Consider the following 21,922-nt stretch of genomic DNA (forward strand, 5'->3'; position numbering starts at 1 on the left):
CTTCTCTGGGCCTCAGTTATCTGTCAAATGGGGATGAAGACTGTGAGCCCCCCGTGGGACAACCTGATCACCTTGCAACCTCCCCACTGCTTAGAACAGTGCTTTGCCCATAGTAATCGCTAATAAATGCCATCATTATTATTATTATCATTGTTATTATTATTGTGAGTGAATTAAAATCTCCAAAATGAGATGACCAGAGGATGGAGCTGTTCTCTTTCAGTTCTGCAGGCTCGGCCTCAGGCCAAAGACAAGGAGGTTCAGAACTCAGCACCGTGGTTATCTTCCTCTGTCTCTCCATCCCCATCCCAACGACCTGGATAATCCTCCTCAAAAACTACAGGCCAAACCCCCAGCCTTTAGTCTCCCAGGAGCCGGAAAGATGCCAGGACGTGAGAGGAGAAAGGGTGAAGCTGCTAGGGAATGAACAGATTCCACCCTTCAGCTCAATCAATCGACCAATAATAATAATCAGAATAATGATGGCATTTATTAAGCACTTACTATGTGCAAAGCGCTGTTCTAAGTGCTGGGGAGGTTACAAGGTGATCAGGTTATCCCGGGGGGCTCCCAGTCTTCATCCCTGTTTTCCAGATGAGGGAACTGAGGCCCAGAGAAGTGAAGTGACTTGCCCAAAGTCACACGGCTGACAATTGGCAGAGGCGGGATTTGAACCCATGACCTCTGGCTCCAAAGCCCGGGCTCTTTCCACTGAGCCACGCTGCTTCTCGTGGACTGGACGAAGCGCTTGGGAGAGTATAATACAGCAGAATTGGCCGAAATGGTCCCTGCCCATCCCGAGTTTACTGCCTTAGAGGCCTGGAGCCATAACCAAAACTCTTATAATAATGATAATTCATTCATTCATTCAATCGTATTTATTGAGTGCTTACTGTGTGCAGAGATAATAATAATGGCTTTTATTAAGCGCTTACTAGGTGCAAAGCACTGTTCTAAGCGCCGGGGGAGGCTACAAGGTGATCAGGTTGTCCCACATGGGGCTCACAGTCTTAATCCCCATTTTACAGATGAGTTAACTGGGGCACAGAGAAGTGAAGTGACTCGCCCAAAGTCACCCAGCTGACAAGTGGCAGAGCCGGGATTAGAACCCACGACCTCTGACTCCCAAACCCGGGCTCTTTCCAGTGAGCCACTTGATCAGAGAGTGCTAGGGCACGGGCCTCGCAGTCAGAAGGACCTGAGTTCTAATTCCGACCCTGCCGCTTGTTTGCTGTGTGACCTTGGGCGAGTCACTTCACTTCTCCGGGCCTCAGTTTCTTCATCTATGAAAGGGGGATTAAGATTGTGAGCCCCATCTGGTACACACAGAGTACACACTTAACAATTATTATTAGTATTGTTCCCAAGGGGGCCCTGGGGTTGGATTTGCGGAAGAAGGGAAGTCTTGCAGTGGCAGGGTGGCGGGTTTCTCCCGGGAATCCCAAGTTGTCCCTGGAGTACTGCATCACTGCACCTGCCCTGCAGTGCAATCCTCCTCCTCTTCCCTGTCTCTTTTCCTCCTTCCCTCTTTTCCCGTCTCCCATGAGGAGACATCGTCCCCCTGGCCCGGAATGCCGTCCCTCCACACATCCGCCAAGCTGGCTCTCTTCCTCCCTTCAAATCCCTACTGAGCGCTCACCTCCTCCAGGAGGCCTTCCCACCCTGACCCCCTTTTCCCTCTCCTCCTCCCCATTCCCCCCGCCCTACCTCCTTCCCCTTCCCACAGCACCTGTATAGACGTTCGTCCAGATTTATTACCCTATTTATTTGACTTGTACATATTTACGATTCTAATTCTACCATTTACTAGAGAAGCAGCACGGCTCGGTGGAAAGAGCCCGGGCCTCGGAGTCAGAGGTCACGGGTTCCAATTCCGGCAGCTGGGGGACTTTGGGCCAGTCACGTCACTTCTCTGCGCCTCAGTTCCCTCATCTGTAAAATGGGGATGAAGACTGGGAGCCCCACGTGGGAAAACCTGATTACTTTGTATTACCCAAGCGCTTAGAACAGTGCTTTGCACATAGTAAGCGCCTAACAAACACCATCATTATTATTATTCTCTGCGCCTGTGACCTCATCTGTAAAATGGGGATGAAGACTGGGAGCCCCACGTGGGACAACCTGATTACTTTGTATCACCCAAGCGCTTAGAACAGTGCTTTGCACATAGTAAGCGCCTAACAAATACCATCATTATTATTATTCTCTGCGCCTCAGTGACCTCATCTGTAAAATGGGGATGCAGACTGGGAGCCCCACGTGGGACAACCTGATTACTTTGTATCACCCAAGCGCTTAGAACAGTGCTTTGCACATAGTAAGCGCTTAACAAATACCATCATTATTATTATTCTCTGCGCCTCAGTGACCTCATCTGTAAAATGGGGATGAAGACTGGGAGCCCCACGTGGGACAACCTGATTAGTTTGTATCACCCAAGTGCTTAGAACAGTGCTTTGCACATAGTAAGTGCCTAACAAATACCATCATTATTATTATTCTCTGCGCCTCAGTGACCTCATCTGTAAAATGGGGATGAAGACTGGGAGCCCCACATGGGACAACTTGTTGCCAACTTGTACTTCCCAAGCGCTTAGTACAGTGCTCTGCACACAGTAAGTGCTCAATAAATACAATTGAATGAATGAATGAACAACCTGATCACCTTGTACCTCCCCAGCTCTTAGAACATTATGAAATACGATTTAATAATGAACAGTGCTTGGCATATAGTAAGCGCTTAATAAATGCCATTATTATTATTATTATTATTTTGTTAATGATGTGCCTATAGCTTTAATTCTATTTGTTCTGACGACTTGACACCTTTCCACATGTTTTGTTTTGTTGTCTGTCTCCCCCTTCTAGACTGTGAGCCTGTTATTGGGTAGGGACCGTCTCTATATGTTGCCGACTTGTACTTCCCAAGCGCTTAGTACAGTGCCCTGCACACAGTAAGTACTCAATAAATACGATTGAATGAATGAATGAATGAGAGCATCTCCATCCAGAACTCTTAGGGTTCAGAGACCTGGTTTTGGAGCTGAGGTTTTGTTACTTTAATTTAGTCAATCATCTTTAATTGAGTGCTTACTGTGTGCACAGCACTGTACTAAGCCTTTGGGAGAGTGCAGTACAAGAAGAAGCAGCAGCAGTGTGGCTTCAGTGGAAAGAGCCCGGGCTTCGGAGTCAGAGGTCATGGGTTCAAGTTCCGGCTCCGCTGCTTGTCAGCTGTGTGACTTTGGGCAAGTCACTTCACTTCTCTGGGCCTCAGTTACCTCATCTGTCATATGGGAATTAATATTGTGAGCCCCACATGGGGCAACCTGATCACCTTGTATCTTCCCCAGCACTTAGAACAGTGCTTGGCACATAGTAAGCGCTTAACAAATACCAAAATTATTATTATTATTAAAGAGCCCAGGCTTTGGAGTCAGAGGTCATGGGTTCAAATCCCGCTCTGCCACTTTTCAGCTGTGGGACTTTGGGCAAGTCACTTCACTTCTCTGGGCCTCAGTTACCTCATCTGGAAAATGGGGATGAAGACTGTGAGGCTCAAGTGGGACAACCTGATCACCTTGTGACCTCCCCAGCACCTGGAACGGTGCTTTGCACATAGTAAGCGCTTAATAAATGCCATTATTATTATTATTATTATTATTGTAACCTCCCCAGTGCTTAGAACAGTGCTTTGCACATAGTAAGCGCTTAACAAATACCAAAATTATTATTATTATTAAAGAGCCTGGGCTTTGGAGTCAGAGGTCATGGGTTCAAAGCCCAACTCCGCCACTTTTCAGCTGTGGGACTTTGGGCAAGTCACGTCACTTCTCTGGGCCTCCGTTCCCTCATCTGGAAAAAGGGGATGAAGACTGTGAGGCCCAAGTGGGACAACCTGATCACCCTGTGACCTCCCCGGCGCTTAGAACAATGCTTTGCACATAGTAAGCGCTTAACAAATACCAAAATTATTATTATTATTATTAAAGAGCCCGGGCTTTGGAGTCAGAGGTCATGGGTTCAAATCCCTACCGCCACTTTTCAGCTGTGGGACTTTGGGCAAGCCACTTCACTTCTCTGGGCCTCCGTTCCCTCATCTGGAAAATGGGGATGAAGACTGTGAGCCCCCCGTGGGACAACCTGATCACCTTGTGACCTCTCCAGCACTTGGAACGGTGCTTTGCACATAGTAAGTGCTTAATAAAGGCCATCATTATTATAATTATTATTATTATTGTAACCTCCCCAGCACTTAGAACAGTGCCTTGCACATAGTAAGCGCTTAACAAATACCAAAATTATTATTATTATTTTTAAAGAGCCCGGGATTTGGAGTCAGGGGTCACGGGTTCAAATCCCGACCTCCACTTTTCAGCTGTGGAACTTTGGGCAAGCCACTTCACTTCTCTGGGCCTCCGTTCCCTCATCTGGAAAATGGGGATGAAGACTGTGAGCCCCCCGTGGGACAACCTGATCACCTTGTGACCTCTCCAGCGCTTAGAACGGTGCTTTGCACATAGTAAGTGCTTAATAAATGCCATTATTATTATTACTATTATTGTAACCTCCCCGGCGCTTAGAACGGTGCTTTGCACATAGTAAGTGCTTAATAAATGCCATCATTATTATTATTATTATTGTAACCTCCCTGGCGCTTAGAACGGTGCTTTGCACATAGTAAGCGATTAATAAATGCCATCATTATTATTATTATTATTGTAACCTCCCCGGCGCTTAGAACGGTGCTTTGCACATAGTAAGCACTTAATAAATGCCATTATTATTATTATTATTATTGTAACCTCCCCAGCGCTTAGAACGGTGCTTTGCACATAGTAAGTGCTTAATAAATGCCATCATTATTATTATTATTATTATTGTAACCTCCCCGGCGCTTAGAACGGTGCTTTGCACATAGTAAGCGCTTAATAAATGCCATCATTATTATTATTATTATTATTGTAACCTCCCCGGCGCTTAGAACAGTGCTTTGCACATAGTAAGCGCTTAATAAATGTCATTATTATTATTATTATTCTTAATAATAATAATAATAATAATAACAATAAAAACAGACACATTCCCTGCCCACAACGTGCTTACGGTCTAGAAGCTGGCCGGTCTGGGCTTCCCAAGCCGCCCACGAGTCCTCAGGACCCCAGCGGACTGATCACCTGCCGGCAGGTAAGCCCACAGGTAGCCTCCACACCCAGGCTCCTGGGCCCAGTTCAGTGAGAAGCAGCGTGTCCTAAATGGAGAGCGCACAAGCCTGGGATTCAGAAGGACCTGGGTTCTAATTCCAGTTCAATCAATCAATCAATTAATCAATCAATCGTATTTATTGAGCGCTTACTGTGCGCAGAGCACTGGACTAAGCGCTTCGGAAGTCCAAGTTGCCAACACATAGAGACGGTCCCTACCCACCAGTGGGCTCACAGTCTAGAAGGGGGAGACAGAGAATAAAACCAACCATATTATATGCATATATGTTTGTACATATTTATTACTGTATTTATTTATTTCACTTGTACATATCTATTTATTTTATTTTGTTAGTATGTTTGGTTTTGTTCTCTGCCTCCCCCTTTTAGACTGTGAGCCCACTGTTGGGTAGGGACCGTCTCTATATGTTGCCAACTTGGACTTCTCAAGCGCTTAGTACAGTGCTCTGCACACAGTAAGCGCTCAATAAATACGATTGATTGATTGATTGATTGACTGTCTCTATATGTTGCCAACTTGGACTTCCCAAGCGCTTAGTCCAGTGCTCTGCACACAGCGCTCAATCAATACGATTGATTGATTAACAAAATAAAATAAATAGAATAAATATGTACAAACATATATACATATATACAGGTGCTGTGGGGAAGGTCTGCTGTATGACCTTGGGCAAGTCACTTCAGTCATTCGGTCGTATTTATTGAGCGCTTACTGTGTGCAGAGCACTGCACTAAGCACTTCACTTCTCTGTGCCTCAATTCCTTCATCTATAAAACGGGGATTAAGATCGTGAACCCTATGTGGGGCGGGGGCTGTGTCCAAACTGATTAGCTTGTAGCTACCCAGCGCTTAGTACAGTGCCTGGCACATAGTAAATGCTTAACGGCTATCATAAAAAAGGCAGGGTGGGGATGCTGCCGAGGAGATGGGTTTACGTGGTTGTCAGTTGGGGACAACCAGAGGGGAATGGCATGACAACTTTATTTAATAATAATAATAATAATAATAATAATAATAATAATAATAATAATAATAATGGTATTTATTAAGCGCTTACTATGTGCAAAGCACTGTTCTAAGTGCTGGGGAGGTTACAAGGTGATCGGGTTGTCCTCCCGGGGGTCACGGTCTTCACCCCCATTTTACAGATGAGACACAGAGAAGTGTAGTGACCTTGTAGAAATCAAAGTGCAGCTGCCAGATCAGCCGTATGACCTTGGGCAAGTCACTTATCTTCTCTGTGCCTCAGTTACCTTATCTGTAAAATGGGGATTAAGACTGTGAGCCCCACGTGGGACAACGTGATTACCTTGTACCTACCCCAGCGCTTAGAACAGTGCTTGGCACATAGTAAGCGCTTAACAAATACCATTATTATTATTATTATTATTATTATTATTATTATTATTATTATCATCAGCCGATGAGAGGGCTTTTGGCCACATTTTGGGGGAATATTGACCTTGCTGCTGTGCTTGGCAAAGTATCTCAGAAGTAGAAGCAGCGTGGCTCAGTGGAAAGAGCCCGGGCTTTGGAGTCAGAGGTCATGGGTTCAAATCCCGGCTCCACCAACTGTCAGCAGTGTGACTTTGGGCAAGTCAGCTGTGCCTCAGTTACCTCATCTGTAAAATGGGGATTAAAACTGTGAGCCCCCCGTGGGACAACGTGATCACCTTGTAACTTCCCCAGCACTTAGAACAGTGCTTTTGACATAGTAAGCGCTTAACAAATACCATCATTTTTATTATTATAAGACACAGTCCCTGCCCTCGGGGAGTCTTCTAGCCTGTGAGCCCGCTGTTGGGTAGGGACCGTCTTTATATGTTGCCAACTTGTACTCCCCAAGCGCTTAGTGCAGTGCTCTGCACACAGTAAGCACTCGATAAATACGATTGAATGATTGAATGAAGTAGCAGGTGTGTGGTAGAATAAAATAGATGAATAAAAGGGTAAATCCATCCATCAAAAAATGGTATTTATTGAGTGCCTGTCTACCTGTTTTGTCTTTTAGACTGTGAGCCCACTGTTGGGTAGGGACTGTCTCTATGTGATGCCAATTTGTACTTCCCAAGTGCTTAGTACAGTGCTCTGCACATAGTAAGCGCTCAATAAATACGATTGATTGATTGACTGATTGATTTTTTGTCTGTCTCCCCTTCTAGACTGGGAGGCCGTTGTCGGGTAGGGACCGTCTCTATATGTTGCCGACTTGGACTTCCCAAGCGCTTAGTACAGTGCTCTGCACACAGTAAGCGCTCAATAAATACAATTGATTGAATGAATGAATGAATGTAGGACACGTAATCAGGAGGGCTAAGTCTCTGGAGAAGACACTAATGCTAGGAATAATAATAATAATAATGGCATTTACTAAGCGCTTACTATGTGCAAAGCACTGTTCTAAGCGCTGGGGAGGTTACAAGGTGATCAAGTTGTCCCACGGGGGGGCTCACAGTCTTCATCCCCATTTTATAGATGAGGTAACTGAGGCACAGAGAAGTGAAGCGACTTGCCCAAAGTCACACAGCAGACAATTGGCGGAGCCGGGATCTGAACCCATGACCTCTGACTCCAAAGCCCGGGCTCTTTCCACTGAGCCACGCTCCAGGGAAAATGCGGAAGAGGCAGACCGACAGCTAGATGGATAGAGACCATAACAACGAGAAGGGAAGAAACATTGGAAAAGGTGTGGATTATGGCGGAGGACAGGACGTTCTGGAGAAAGTATATCCATTCATTCATTCAATAGTATTTACTGAGCGCTTACTGTGTGCAGAACACTGTACTAATGGAGTCGCTATGAATCGGAACCGACTCGGCGGCACTTAATAATAATAATAATACTATGCGTAGGACACTTTGGTAAGCACTTGGGAGAGTACAATTCAATCAATCAATCAATCAATCGTATTTATTGAGCACTTACTGCGTGCAGAGCACTGTACTAAGCGCTTGGGAAGTACAAGTTGGCAACATACAACAGAATTAACAGGCGGGCTCCTAGTAGCGTTTATGGATTGATAGAGATTCTGCCAACCTGTGGCTGACTCAGATACTAAGGGGGTTGAGGGGACTGAGAGCTCACCTCCTCCAGGAGGCCTTCCCAGACTGAACCCCCTTTTTCCTCTCCTTCCTTCCCATTCCCCCGCCCTACCTCCTTCCCCTCCCCACAGCACCTGTATATCTGTTTGGACAGATTTATTACTCCATTTATTTGACTTGTTGCCAACTTGTACTTCCCAAGTGCTTAGTCCAGTGCTCTGCACACAGTAAGCGCTCAATAAATACGATTGAATGAATGAATGAACTTGTCCATATTTACTATTTATTTTGTTAATGATGTGCATCTTGCTTTACTTCTATTTATTCTGACAACTTGACACCCGTCCACATGTTTTGTTGCCTGTCTCCCCCTTCTAGACTGTGTTGGGTAGTTGCCAACTTCATCATCAATCGTATTTATTGAGTGCTTACTATGTGCAGAGCAAAGCAGTTACTATGCGCTGGGGAGGTTACAGGTTGATCAGGCTGTCCCACGGGGGGCTCGCAGCCTTCATCCCCATTTTACAGATAAGGGAACTGAAGTGGAGACTAATAATAATAATAATAAGTGCTTCCCAAGCACTTAGTCCAGTGCTCTGCACACAGTAAGCGCTCAGTAAATACGACTGAATGAATGAGTGAATGATAAGCTTTTGGGGTGTTGGGAAGTAACCAGGGAAGGCTCCCTGGAGGAGGCGGACCTTCCAGGAGGTCTTCGAGTCTGGGGAGAGTACTGTAGCCCAGTGGCTATGAAGAGGACGAGAATTTTAGGTAGGAAAGGTAGGGCGAAGTAATAATAATAATTGTGGTATTTAATAATGATGGCATTTATTCCAGTGCTTAGAACAGTGCTTGGCACATAGTAAGCGCTTAACAAATACCATCATCATTATTATTATTAAGCGCTTACTATGTGCCAAGCACTGTTCTAAGCGCTGAAGAGGTTACAAGGTGATCAGGTTGTCCCACGGGGGGCTCACGGTCAATCCCCATTTTCCAGATGATGCAACTGAGGCATAGCGGAAGTTAAGTGACTTGCCCCAAGTCACACAGCTGACAATTTATTACTCTATTTATTTTGCTTGTACATATTTACTATTCTATTTATTTTGTTAATGATGTGCCTCTAGCTTTAATTCTATTTGTTCTGACGATTTTGACACCTGTCTACCTGTTTTGTTTTGTTTGTCTCCCGCTTCTAGACTGGGAGCCCGTTGATGGGTAGGGACGGTCTCTATATAATAATGATAGCATTTATTAAGTGCTTACTATGTGCAAAGCACTGTTCTAAGCACTGGGAGGGATACAAGGTGATCAGGCTGTCCCACGGGGGGCTCCCAGTCTTCATCCCCATTTTACAGATGAGGGAAGTGAAGCGGAGACTAATACTAATACGAATAATGGCATTTATTAAGCAGTTACTATGCGCTGGGGAGGTTACAAGGTGATCAGGTTGTCCCACGGGGGGCTCCCAGTCTTCATCCCCATGGAGACTAATAGTAATACTACTACTAATAATGGCATTTATTAAGCAGTTACTATGCGTTGGGGAGGTTACAAGGTGATCAGGCTGTTCCACGGGGGTCTCCCAGTCTTCATCCTCATTTTACAAATGAGGGAAGTGAAGCGGAGACTAATACTAATAATAGTAATGGCATTTATTAAGCAGTTACTATGTGCTGGGGAGGTTACAAGGTGATCAGGCTGTCCCACGGGGGGCTCACAGCCTTCATCCCCATTTTACAGATAAGGGAACTGAAGAGGAGACTAATAATAATAATAGTAATAATGGCATTTATTAAGCAGTTACTATGCGCTGGGGAGGTTACGAGGTGATCAGGTTGTCCCACGGGGGGCTCCCAGTCTTCATCCCCATTTTACAGATGAGGGAACTGAAGCGGAGACTAACACTAATACTAATAATGGCATTTATTAAGCAGTTACTATGCGCTGGGGAGGTTACAAGGTGATCAGGCTGTCCCATGGGGGGCTCCCAGTCTTCATCTCCATTTTACAGATGAGGGAACTGAAGTGGAGACTAATACTAACACTAATAATGGCATTTATTAAGCAGTTCCTATGCGCTGGGGAGGTTACAAGGTGATCAGGTTGTCCCACGGGGGGCTCCCAATCTTCATCCCCATTTTACAGATAAGGGAACTGAAGTGGAGACTAATAATAATAATAGTAATAATGATAATGACATTTATTAAGCAGTTACTATGCGCTGGGGAGGTTACAAGGTGATCAGGTTGTCCCACGGGGGGCTCCCAATCTTCATCCCCATTTTACAGATAAGGGAACTGAAGTGGAGACTAATAATAATAATAGTAATAATGATAATGACATTTATTAAGCAGTTACTATGCGCTGGGGAGGTTACAAGGTGATCAGGCTGTCCCACGGGGGGCTCCCAGTCTTCAGCCCCACTTGACAGATGAGGGAACTGAAGCGGAGACTAATACTACTACTACTAATAATGGCATTTATTAAGCAGTTACTATGCGCTGGGGAGGATACCAGGTGATCAGGCTGTCCCACGGGGGGCTCCCAGTCTTCATCCCCATGGAGACTAATAGTAATACTACTACTAATAATGGCATTTATTAAGCAGTTACTATGCGCTGGGGAGGATACAAGGCGATCAGGCTGTCCCACGGGGGGCTCCCAGTCTTCATCCCCATTTGACAGATGAGGGAACTGAAGAGGAGACTAATACTAATAATGGCATTTATTAAGCAGTTACCATGCGCTGGGGAGGATACAAGGTGATCAGGCTGTCCCACGGGGGGTTCCCAGTCTTCATCCCCATGGAGACTAATAGTAATACTACTACTAATAATGGCATTTATTAAGCAGTTACTATGCGCTGGGGAGGTTACAAGGTGATCAGGCTGTCCCACGGGGGGGCTCCCAGTCTTCAGCCCCATTTGACAGATGAGGGAACTGAAGTGGAGACTAATACTAATACTAATAATGGCATTTATTAAGCAGTTACTATGCGCTGGGGAGGATACCAGGTGATCAGGCTGTCCCACGGGGGGCTCCCAGTCTTCATCCCCATGGAGACTAATAGTAATACTACTACTAATAATGGCATTTATTAAGCAGTTACTATGCGCTGGGGAGGTTACAAGGTGATCAGGCTGTCCCACGGGGGGCTCCCAGTCTTCAGCCCCATTTGACAGATGAGGGAACTGAAGTGGAGACTAATACTACTACCAATAATGGCATTTATTAAGCAGTTACTATGCGCTGGGGAGGATACCAGGTGATCAGGCTGTCCCACGGGGGGCTCCCAGTCTTCAGCCCCATTTGATAGATGAGGGAACTGAAGCGGAGACTAATACTAATAATGGCATTTATTAAGCAGTTACCATGCGCTGGGGAGGATACAAGGTGATCAGGCTGGCCCACGGGGGGCTCCCAGTCTTCAGCCCCATGGAGACTAATAGTAATACTACTACCAATAATGGCATTTATTAAGCAGTAACTATGCGCTGGGGAGGATACAAGGCGATCAGGCTGTCCCACGGGGGGCTCCCAGTCTTCATCCCCATGGAGAGTAATAGTAATACTACTACTAATAATGGCATTTATTAAGCAGTTACTATGCGCTGGGGAGGATACCAGGCGATCAGGCTGTCCCACGGGGGGCTCCCAGTCTTCAGCCCCATTTGACAGATGAGGGAACTGAGGCCCAGAGAAGTGAAGGGTGATGATGAGGGTCGCCCAAGGTGGGAGGACCGGGGGGGGGTTTGTGGGGTTGGGTGGGGGGGGGGGGCAGTCGGACTCACCTGGTGTCCCCGGGGGTCGGGCTCGGAAGCTGCGGACGGTGTTGCCCCGGGTGGGCAGGGGCGGGCCCGGCTGGCCGGCCCCGAAGCTGTGGTACAGCAGCAGCATGTGGGCCGCCAGCCGGTCCGGAGGGCTCTCCGCCCGCCCGCCCGGCCCGGGGACCCCCGGGGCCAGGGCCGGCCCCAAGGCCAGCCCCAGGGCCAGCCCCAGGGCCAGCCCCAGGACCAGCCCCAGCCGGCCCAGGGGGCCCATGAGACGGTGGGTCGGTGGGTGGGTGGGTGGGTGGATGGATGGGTGGAGAGGGAGAGGAGGAGGAGGAGGATGGGGAGGATGGATGGATGGATGGATGGAGAGGGAGAGGAGGAGGATGGGGAGGATGGATGGATGGAGAGGGAGAGGAGGAGGATGGGGAGGATGGATGGATGGAGAGGGAGAGGAGGAGGATGGGGAGGATGGATGGATGGAGAGGGAGAGGAGGAGGATGGGGAGGATGGAGTGGGTGGGGAGGGGGCGTCCGAAAATCCGGGCTGGGGGCCGGGGGTCTCCTCCAGGAGCGGGCCGGGGGCCCCCACTGGCCCGCGGAGATGCTGCCCGGTCCTGGCCCGGTCCCGGCCCGGTCCCGTCCCGGTCCTGGCCCGGTCCGGGGGGGGTGTTGCCCAGCCGTGCCCTGGGCCGCCCCCGGGCCGGGGGCTGTGGGGGGGAGGGGGTCCGGGCCGGGGGGAGCCGGTGGGGGGGCAAGGGTGGGGGGCAGCGGCCCGGCCCGGGAGCCCCTGCCTCTTAAGGTGCGGGCCCGGCCCGGCAGCCGCAAGCCAGGGGCCCCGCCAGGCCCGGACCACGCTGGCTGGGGGGCCGGCTGGGGGGCTCGGTGGCTGGGTGGCTGGGTGGGTGGCTGGGGCACCCCCACGGCCGACACCACGCCCCCCGGGACCCCTCCCACAGGCCCGGGACCCCGCCCCTCCCTCCTCCTCTCATCCCTCCCTCTTCATTCATTCAACCCTGTTTATCTCCTCCACTGGGAGCCCACTGTTGGGTAGGGACCGTCTCTGTCTGTTTATAATAATAACGGCATTTATTAAGCGCTTACCGTGTGCCAAGCACTGTACTGAGCGCTGGGGAGGATACAAGGTGATCAGGTTGTCCCACGTGGGGCTCACAGTCTTCATCCCCATTTGACAGAGGAGGGAACTGAGGCCTAGAGAAGTGAAGTGACTCGCCCAAAGTCACACAGCTGACAATTGGCAGAGGTGGCATTTGAACCCACGACCTCTGACTCCAGTGCCCGTGACCAAGCGCTTAGTACAGTGCTCTGCACACAGTCAGCGCTCGATAAATACGATTGATTGATTGATGATTGATTGAGCGCCTACTGTGTGCAGAGCACAGGGCTAAGCGCTTGGGAAGGACAAGTTGGCATCAAATAGAGACGGTCCCTACCCCACAGCGGGCTCACAGTCGAGAAGGGGGAGACAGACAACAAAACATATTAATCAATGAATCGATCATATTTATTGAGCGCCTACTGTGTGCAGAGCGCTGTACTAAGCGCTTGGGAGGTACAAGTTGGCAACATATAGAGACGGTCCCTACCCAACAGTGGGCTCAGTCTAGAAGGGGGCTCACAGTCTAGAAACAAAATAAAATAGAATAAATATATGCAAATAAAATAAATCCGTACAAACATATATACATATACCCAGGTGCTGTGGGGAGGGGAAGGAGGTTGCCAACTTGGACTTCCCAAGCGCTTAGTCCAGTGCTCTGCACACAGTAAGCGCTCAATAAATACGATTGAATGAATGAATGAATGAATCCCTCCCTCCTCTCATCCCTCCCTCCTTCCCCTCCCATCAGCACTTGTCTAATATTGGGACACATTTCTCATTCTGTTGATTTTATTTGAGCATATTTCTTACCACCTCATCCGTCAAATGGGGATGAAGACTGGGAGCCCCACGTGGGGCAACCTGATCACCATGTATCCCCCCCCCCCCCATCAGCGCTTAGAACAGTGCTTGGCACATAGTGAGCGCTTAACAAATACCATCATCATTATTATTATTGTTATTATTCTCTGTGCCTCATTTACCTCATCTGTAAAATGGGGATGAAGACTGGGAGCGCCACGTGGGACAACCTGATCACCTTGGATCCCCCCCCGCCAGCGCTTAGAACAGTGCTTGGCACATAGTACGTGCTTAACAAATACCATCATCATTATTATTATTGTTATTATTCTCTGTGCCTCATTTACCTCATCTGTAAAATGGGGATGAAGACTGGGAGCTCCACGTGGGACAACCTGATCACCTTGGATCCCCCCCCCGCCAGCGCTTAGAACAGTGCTTGGCACATAGTACGTGCTTAACAATATTATTGTTATTATTCTCTGTGCCTCAGTTACCTCATCTGTAAAATGAGGATGAAGACTGGGAGCCCCACGTGGGACAACCTGATCACCTTGTATCCCCGCCCCGCCCCCCCCCCAGCGCTTAGAACAGTGCTTGGCACATAGTAAGCGCTTAACAAATACCATTATTATTATTATTATTATTATCATTATTATTCTCTGTGTCTCATTTACCTCATCCGTAAAATGGGGATGAAGACTGGGAACCCCACGTGGGACAACCTGATCACGTTTTGTTTAGTTGTCTGTCTCCCCCTTCTAGGCTGTGAGCCCGTTGTTGGGTAGGGACCGTCTCTGTTGCCAAATTGTACTTCCCAAGCGCTTAGTACAGTGCTCTGCACACAGTAAGAGCTCAATAAATACGATTGAATGAATGAATGAATGATCACCTTGTATCCCCCCAGCGCTTGGAACATTGCTTGGCACATAGTAAGCGCTTAACAAATGCCATCATTATTATTACTCTGTTTATTTGTATTAATGATGTGTAGACAGCTATCGTGGCTCAGTGGCAAGAGCCAGGGCTGGGGAATCAAATGTTGTGGGTTCTAATCCTGGCTCCGCCACTTAATAATAATAATAATGGCATTTATTAAGTGCTTACTATGTGCAAAACACTGTTCTAAGCACTGGGGAGGTTACAAGGTGATCAGGTTGTCCCACAGGGGGGCTCACAGTCTTCATCCCCATTTTACAGATGAGGGAACTGAGGCCCAGAGAAGTGAAGTGACCTGCCCAAAGTCACACAGCTGACAAGCGGCGGAGCCGGGATTTGAACCCATGACCTCTGACTCCAAAACCCGGGCTCTTTCCACTGAGCCACGCTGCTTCTAACTTGTCAGCTGTGTGACTTTGGGCGAGTCACTTCACTTCTCTGGGCCTCAGTTCCCTCATCTGTAAAATGGGTATCAAAAGTGCCAGCCCCACGTGGGACACCCTGATGACCCTGTGTCTACCTCAGCGCTTAGACCAGTGCTTGGCACATAGTAAGTGCTTAACAAATACCATTATTGTTATTATTGCTATTAGCAAGCGCTTAACAAATATCATCCTCGTTATTATTTCCCAGCCAGGAAATACAGGAATTTCCCAGGTCACACAGCAGCGTGGCTCAGTGGAAAGAGCCCGGGCTTTGGAGTCAGAGGTCATGGGTTCAAATCCTGGCTCTGCCAATTGTCAGCTGTGTGACTTTGGGCAAGTCACTTCACTTCTCTGGGCCTCCGTTACCTCATCTGTAAAATGGGGATTTAGACTGTGAGCCCCCCGTGGGACAACCTGATCACCTTGTAACCTCCCCAGTGCTTAGAACAGTGCTTTGTACATAGTAAGTGCTTAATAACTGCCATTATTATTATTATTATTGTTATGTGGCAGAGCTGGGATTGGAACCCAGGCCCTTCTGACACTCGGGCCCGGGCTCTATCCACTAAGCGACTCTGCTTCACAGCACTGTGAAACACTGTTAATCAATCAATCGTATTTATTGAGCACTTACTGTGTGCAGAGCACTGTACTAAGTGCTTGGGAAGTCCAAGTTGGCAACATATAGAGATGGTCCCTACCCAACAGTGGGCTTACAGTCTAGAAGGGGGAGCTTAAGTGCTGAGACAGTAGATACAACAGAATCAGATCAGACACAGTCCCTGTCCCACTTCCCAACAGCCATCCTTAACACTTACCAATTTATTTTTGGTGATTAATGATTTCCCTTTTCATCTCTCCAAAAATTCACCAATTTATGTCTCTAAAAAAAGTCCCGTCCAGTCCAATAGACTGTAAGCTCTTCCAAGACAGGGGTTCCCACTTTTCTCTCCCCTCTACCACCTCCCCCAAGGATTGTCTTACTACCTCAAACTACTGGGTGTGGGGAAAAAAAAAAAGGTCCTGGAGCTGCCCAAAGCTCCTCTTTCCAAAAAGGCAAATATGAGGATGTATCACGTTTCAGTCCTCTCCACCTTCGATGTCTAAGTATGTGTGTAAGTGATGTACCCCAGCTAAAAGCATGAATAATGAGAATGAGTAGGAAATCTGTATGCTTCAACACATGGCCTTGTAGCACCTCTCCAGAAAGAAAAATAAATAAATAGGCCTGCACCTGGAATACCATCAGTTCCGGTTGCGGCCTTGTAAATCAGGACAAGGGAGTGTTGGTAAAGGCCGAGGAAGCGCGGATAAGATGAACAGGAAAATGGAGAAACTTCCTTTTTTACACTTGGATCCGTGCCCTTCGGACATTTGAACGTTTGATATCCCCCCCCACGCCCAACCCCGCAACATTTATGTTCATCGTTTTAAAATATATATTATAAATTATTTATTTGTATTAATCTCTGCTTCTCCCTGTAGACTGTAAATTCGTTATGGGTAGGGAACAAGGCAACTAATTCTGTTGTACCTTCCCAAGTGCTTAGTACAGCGTTCCGTACCTAGTAAGCTTTCGATAAATGCCACTGATTGATTTTTTTTTAAAATGGTACTTGTTAAGCGCTTACTACATGTCAACCACTGTTTTAAGTGCTGGGGGAGATACAAGTTAATCAGGTCAGATGCAGTCCCTGTCTCTCATGGGGCTTACAGTGCAGTAGGAGGGAGAACAGGTATGGAATCCCCAATTGGCAGCTGAGGAAAATGAGGCACAGAGAAGTTAAGAGACTGGCCCAAGTTTACACAGCAGCCAAGTAGTACCTGTATATCTGTATATATGTTTGTACATATTTATTACTCTATTTATTTATTTATTTATTTATTTATTTTACTTGTACATATCTATTCTATTTATTTTATTTTGTTAGTATGTTTGGTTTTGTTCTCTCTTTCCCCCTTTTAGACTGTGAGCCCACTGTTGGGTAGGGACTGTCTCTATATGTTGCCAACTTGGACTTCCCAAGCGCTTAGTACAGTGCTCTGCACACAGTAAGCGCTCAATAAATACGATTGATTGAAGTAGCAGAGCTGGGCTTAGAACCCAGGTCTTTTGGCACCCAGGCCCACGCTTTATCCACTAGGCCGGACTGCTTCCTTCTAAAGATAAGATGAGAAGACTAGGATTTTTGTGAGTAGAGATAATAATGATGGCATTTGTTAAGCACTTACTGTGTGCCAAGCACTGGTCTAAGCGCTGGATAATAATGATGGCATTTGTTAAGCGCTTACAATGTGCAAAGCACTGTTCTAAGTGCTGAGGAGGATACAAGGTGAGCAGGTTGTCCCACGTGGGGCTCACAGTCTTCATCCCCATTTTACAGATGAGGTAACTGAGGCCCAGAGAAGTGAAATGACTTGCCTAAAGTCACACAGCTGACAAGTAGCAGAGTCAGGATTAGAACCCACGACCTCTGATTCCCAAGCCCGGCCTCTTTCCACTGGGACAGGATTGTAGTTTACAGAATCCTGAAGGGGGTGGCTAGCGCTTAGTACAGCACTCTGCACACAGAAAGGGCTCAATAAATACGATTGACTGAATATGGAACACCAAATCCCACCGCACAAGTGCATATCGGTGCCTTTGGGCGCCCTCTGAACTTTGTGCCCAGAGGAGCCTAAAATTCTGCCCTTCTAATAATAATGGTTTTTGTTAAGCTCTTACTATGTGTCAAGCACGTTCTAAGCGCTGGGGTAGATACAAGGTAATCAGGTTGTCCCCCGTGGGGCTCACAGTCTTAACCCCCATTTTCCAGATGAGGTCATTGAGGCCCAGAGAAGTGAAGTGACTTGCCCAAAGTCACACAGCTGACAAGTGGCAGAGGCGGGATTAGAACCCATGATCTCTGACTCTTAAGCCCGGGCTCTTTCCACTGAGCCACGCTGCTTCTCTAAGCGGGTTCTCTTATTCTAGCCACAACACCCTACCAATTTTACTTCTGTTTTGGGTGTTTGCCTGTTTTGTGTCTTCATGTTTCATCATGTTCATCATTGTCCCTTCTCCCCACTTACACTCGTAGATCGTAAACTCCACGCGGGATAGGGATCGTGTCTAATTCCCACTTATGTATTCCCTCCCAGGGCTCAGTGAAGTGCTTAATACCTAGTAAGTGCTTGATCATGTCATTAGTATTACTACTACTACTAATAATAATGGTGTGAGCCCACTGTTGGGTAGGGACCGTGTCTATATGTTGCCAACTTGTACTTCCCAAGTGCTTAGTACAGTGCTCTGCACACAGTAAGGGCTCAATAAATACGATTGAATGAATGAATTAAGCGCATACTATGTGCAAAGCACTGTTCTAAGCGTTGGGGAGGTTACAAGCTGATCAGGTTGTCCCACGGGGGGCTCACAACCTTCATCCCCATTTTACAGATGAGGTAACTGAGGCCCAGAGAAGTTAAGTGACTTGCCCAAAGTCACACGGCTGACAATTGGCGGAGCCGGGGTTTGAACCCATGACCTCTAACTCCATTCATTCATTCAATCGTATTCATTCATTCATTCATTCAATTGTATTTATTGAGCGCTTACTGTGTGCAGAGCACTGTACTAAGGGCTTGGGAAGTCCAAGTTGGCAACATATAGAGACGGTTCCTACCCAACAGTGGGCTCACAGTCTAGAAGGGGGAGACAGAGAACAAAGCAAAACGTATTAACAAAATAAAATAGAATAAATATGTACAAATAAAATAAATAAATATATAGAGTAATAAATACTTACAAATATATATACATGTATTCAGGTGCTGCGGGGAGGGGAAGGAGGTAAGGCGGGGGGATGGGGTGGGGGAGGAGGGCTTTGAGCGCTTACTGTGTGCAGAGCACTGTACTAAGCGCTTGGGAGGTACAAGTTGGCAGCAGATAGAGACGGTCCCTGCCCAACAACGGGCTTACAGTCTAGAAGGGGGAGACAGAAAACTAAACAAAACATGTGGACAGGTGTCAAGTCATCAGAATAAATAGAAATAAAACTAGATGCACATCATTAACAAAATAAATAGAATAGTAAGTATGTAGAAGTAAAATAAATAGAGTAATAAATCTGTACAAACACATATACAGGTGCAGTGGGGAGGGGAAAGAGGTAGGGTGGGGGGGATGGGGAGGAGGAGAGGAAAAAAGAGCCCATGCTCTTTCTACTGAGCCACACTGCTTGTCTAAAGAAGCTTCTCTAAAGCTGCTTCTCTTCTTTCTTCTACTACTACTGAAAGAGGGGGTAGAGTCAAGCGTAATGCCAAAGTCAGATAATTTATAGACAGAGAGGATGGTAGTTTTAATAATAATAATAATGATGGTATTTGTTAAGCGCTTACTATGTGCCGAGTACTGTTCTATGCTCTGGGGAAGATATAAGGTCATCAGGTTGTCCCGCATGGGGCTCACAATCTTCATCCCCATTTTCCAGATGAAAGAACCGAGGCACAGAGAAGTCAAGTGACTTGCCCAAAGTCACACAGCTGATCAATCAATCAATCAATCGTATTTATTGAGCGCTTACTATGTGCAGAGCACTGTACTAAGCGCTTGGGAAGTACAAATTGGCATCAATTTGATCAGTGGCGGAGTCAGGATTAGAACCCACGACTTCTGACTCCCAAGCCCGGGCTCTTTCCACTACGCCACGCTGCTTTGACCGTGATGGGAAATTTTAGGTGGAGGAGAGGATTTGGGAAGGAAGATGAGTTCGTGGGAGAAGCAGCGTGGCTCAGTGGAAAGAGCCCGGGCTTTGGAGTCAGAAGTTATGGGTTCAAATCCCTGCTCTGCCAATTGTCAGCTGTGTGACTTTGGGCAAGTCACTTCACTTCTCCGGGCCTCAGTTCCCTCATCTGTCAAATGGGGGTGAAGCCTGTGAGCCCCCCGTGGGACAACCTGATCACCTTGTAACCTCCCCAGCGCTTAAAACAGTGCTTTGCACATAGTAAGCGCTTAGTAAATGCCATCATTGTTTGGGTCACGTTGAGCTTGAGGAAGATGAAGAGATGTCCTGGAGGCAGGAAGACATGTGAAATTGTAGAGAGAGAGAGCGGTCAGGGCTGGCAAGGTAGATTTGATGCCAACTTGTACTTCCCAAGCGCTTAGTACAGTGCTCTGCACACAGTAAGCGTTCAATAAATACGATTGAATGAATGAATTTGTTAGTCATCTTGCAAAGAGGAGGAGGTTGAAGCTAAGAGACTGAGCTTCCACAGGAGTGAGTGTAGACTGAGAAGAGCATGGCTTAGTGGCAAGATCCCGGGCTTGGGAGTCAGAGGACGTGGGTTCTAATCCTGGCTCCGCCACCTGTCTGCTGTGTGACCTTGGGCAAGTCACTTCTCTTCTCTGGGCCTCGGTGACCTCATCTGTGAAATGGGGAATAAGACTGTGAGCCCCACCTGGGACAACTTGATTACCTTGATTACCCAGTACTTGGCACATAGTAAGCGCTTAACAGATACCACAATAATAATAATTACTATTGTTAGAAGAGAAAAAGGGGACTTGGAACAAAGCTTTGAGAGTCACCTCCAGTTAGAAAATGAGAAGTCTAGGAAGAGCTAGAGTTAACAGGAGAACCAGTTGAGAACTTTGTCCAAAATACTAAGGTTAGAGAGTGTTTCCAAGAGAAGGGAGTAATAGTAATGATGGCATTTATTAAGCACTTACTATGTGCAAAACACTGCTGGGGAGGTTGTCCCATGTGGGGCTCACAGTCTTAATCCCCATTTTACAGATGAGGTAACAGGCACAGAGAAGCTAAGTGACTTGCCCCAAGTCACGCAGCTAAGTGGCAGAGCTGGGATTTGAACCCATGACCTCTGACTCCAAAGCCCGTGCTTTTTCCACTGAGCCACGCTGCTTCTCTACAGTGTCAAAGGCAGCAGAGGGTCCATTAGATGGTAAATTCCTTGTGGGCAGGGATTGCATCTCCAACTCTAGCGTACTCTTCCAAGCGCTTAGTACAGTGTCTGCATGCAGTAAGTGCTCAATAAATACCGCCTGATTGATTGGCCAAAGAGTGAGAAGGATTAGGATTGGAGAGAACCACCTCGGTGGAGGGAAGGGGGTGAAAACCAGGTTGTAGGAGTCAAGAAGGGAATTGGAGGAGGGTATGTCGAGGCAGGTAGTGTTTTCAACCTGTGCACACATCTGATGTTCTCAGAACAGACTTCGTGTGCTATGTTTCCTTGGCGCGTTGGGCATCTTCTTTAGGCCCCGTGATTTGTATTTCCCTGCCAGATCCATCTCTGCGGAGGTGGTGGGAATGTTTACCCTCAGGAAACCTGGTCGAGGGCCTCTGATGAAAGGCAGTCTTATCCGAAGAAGGTGTTATCGTTGGTTTATTACTGGATTGTAAATGTGACTGCAGAAATCAGAAGGGATTATCTTGGAAACGCTTATCTTTAGTATTTCAGCGACACTGATCTATTTGTATCGAAAGTACCCTGCAATGACAGGAATCATTTCTCTATTGATAAAGATTAGGTATAGATATGAAAACAACCTTTTTGCCTTTTATGAGGAAACAGGTGTTTAGTGTTTACAGCTCT

At 47.1% G+C, this 21,922-nt stretch overlaps 1 protein-coding gene across 1 annotated transcript in view; it reads right to left on the reverse strand.

Annotated features, from left to right (window-relative positions):
• Nucleotides 1-12,312, reverse strand: part of BMP3 (bone morphogenetic protein 3) — a 33,536-nt gene extending 21,224 nt beyond the window's left edge. Inside the window, exon 1 of the mRNA XM_038758786.1 lies at nt 12,063-12,312. Coding sequence (XP_038614714.1) covers nt 12,063-12,312 — 250 coding nt within the window. The remainder of the gene's footprint in view (nt 1-12,062) is intronic.
• Nucleotides 12,313-21,922: the final 9,610 nt, after the last annotated feature.

This window comes from Tachyglossus aculeatus, chromosome 17, assembly GCF_015852505.1.
Source record: "Tachyglossus aculeatus isolate mTacAcu1 chromosome 17, mTacAcu1.pri, whole genome shotgun sequence".
In the NCBI taxonomy this organism is placed as follows: Eukaryota; Metazoa; Chordata; class Mammalia; order Monotremata; family Tachyglossidae; genus Tachyglossus; species Tachyglossus aculeatus.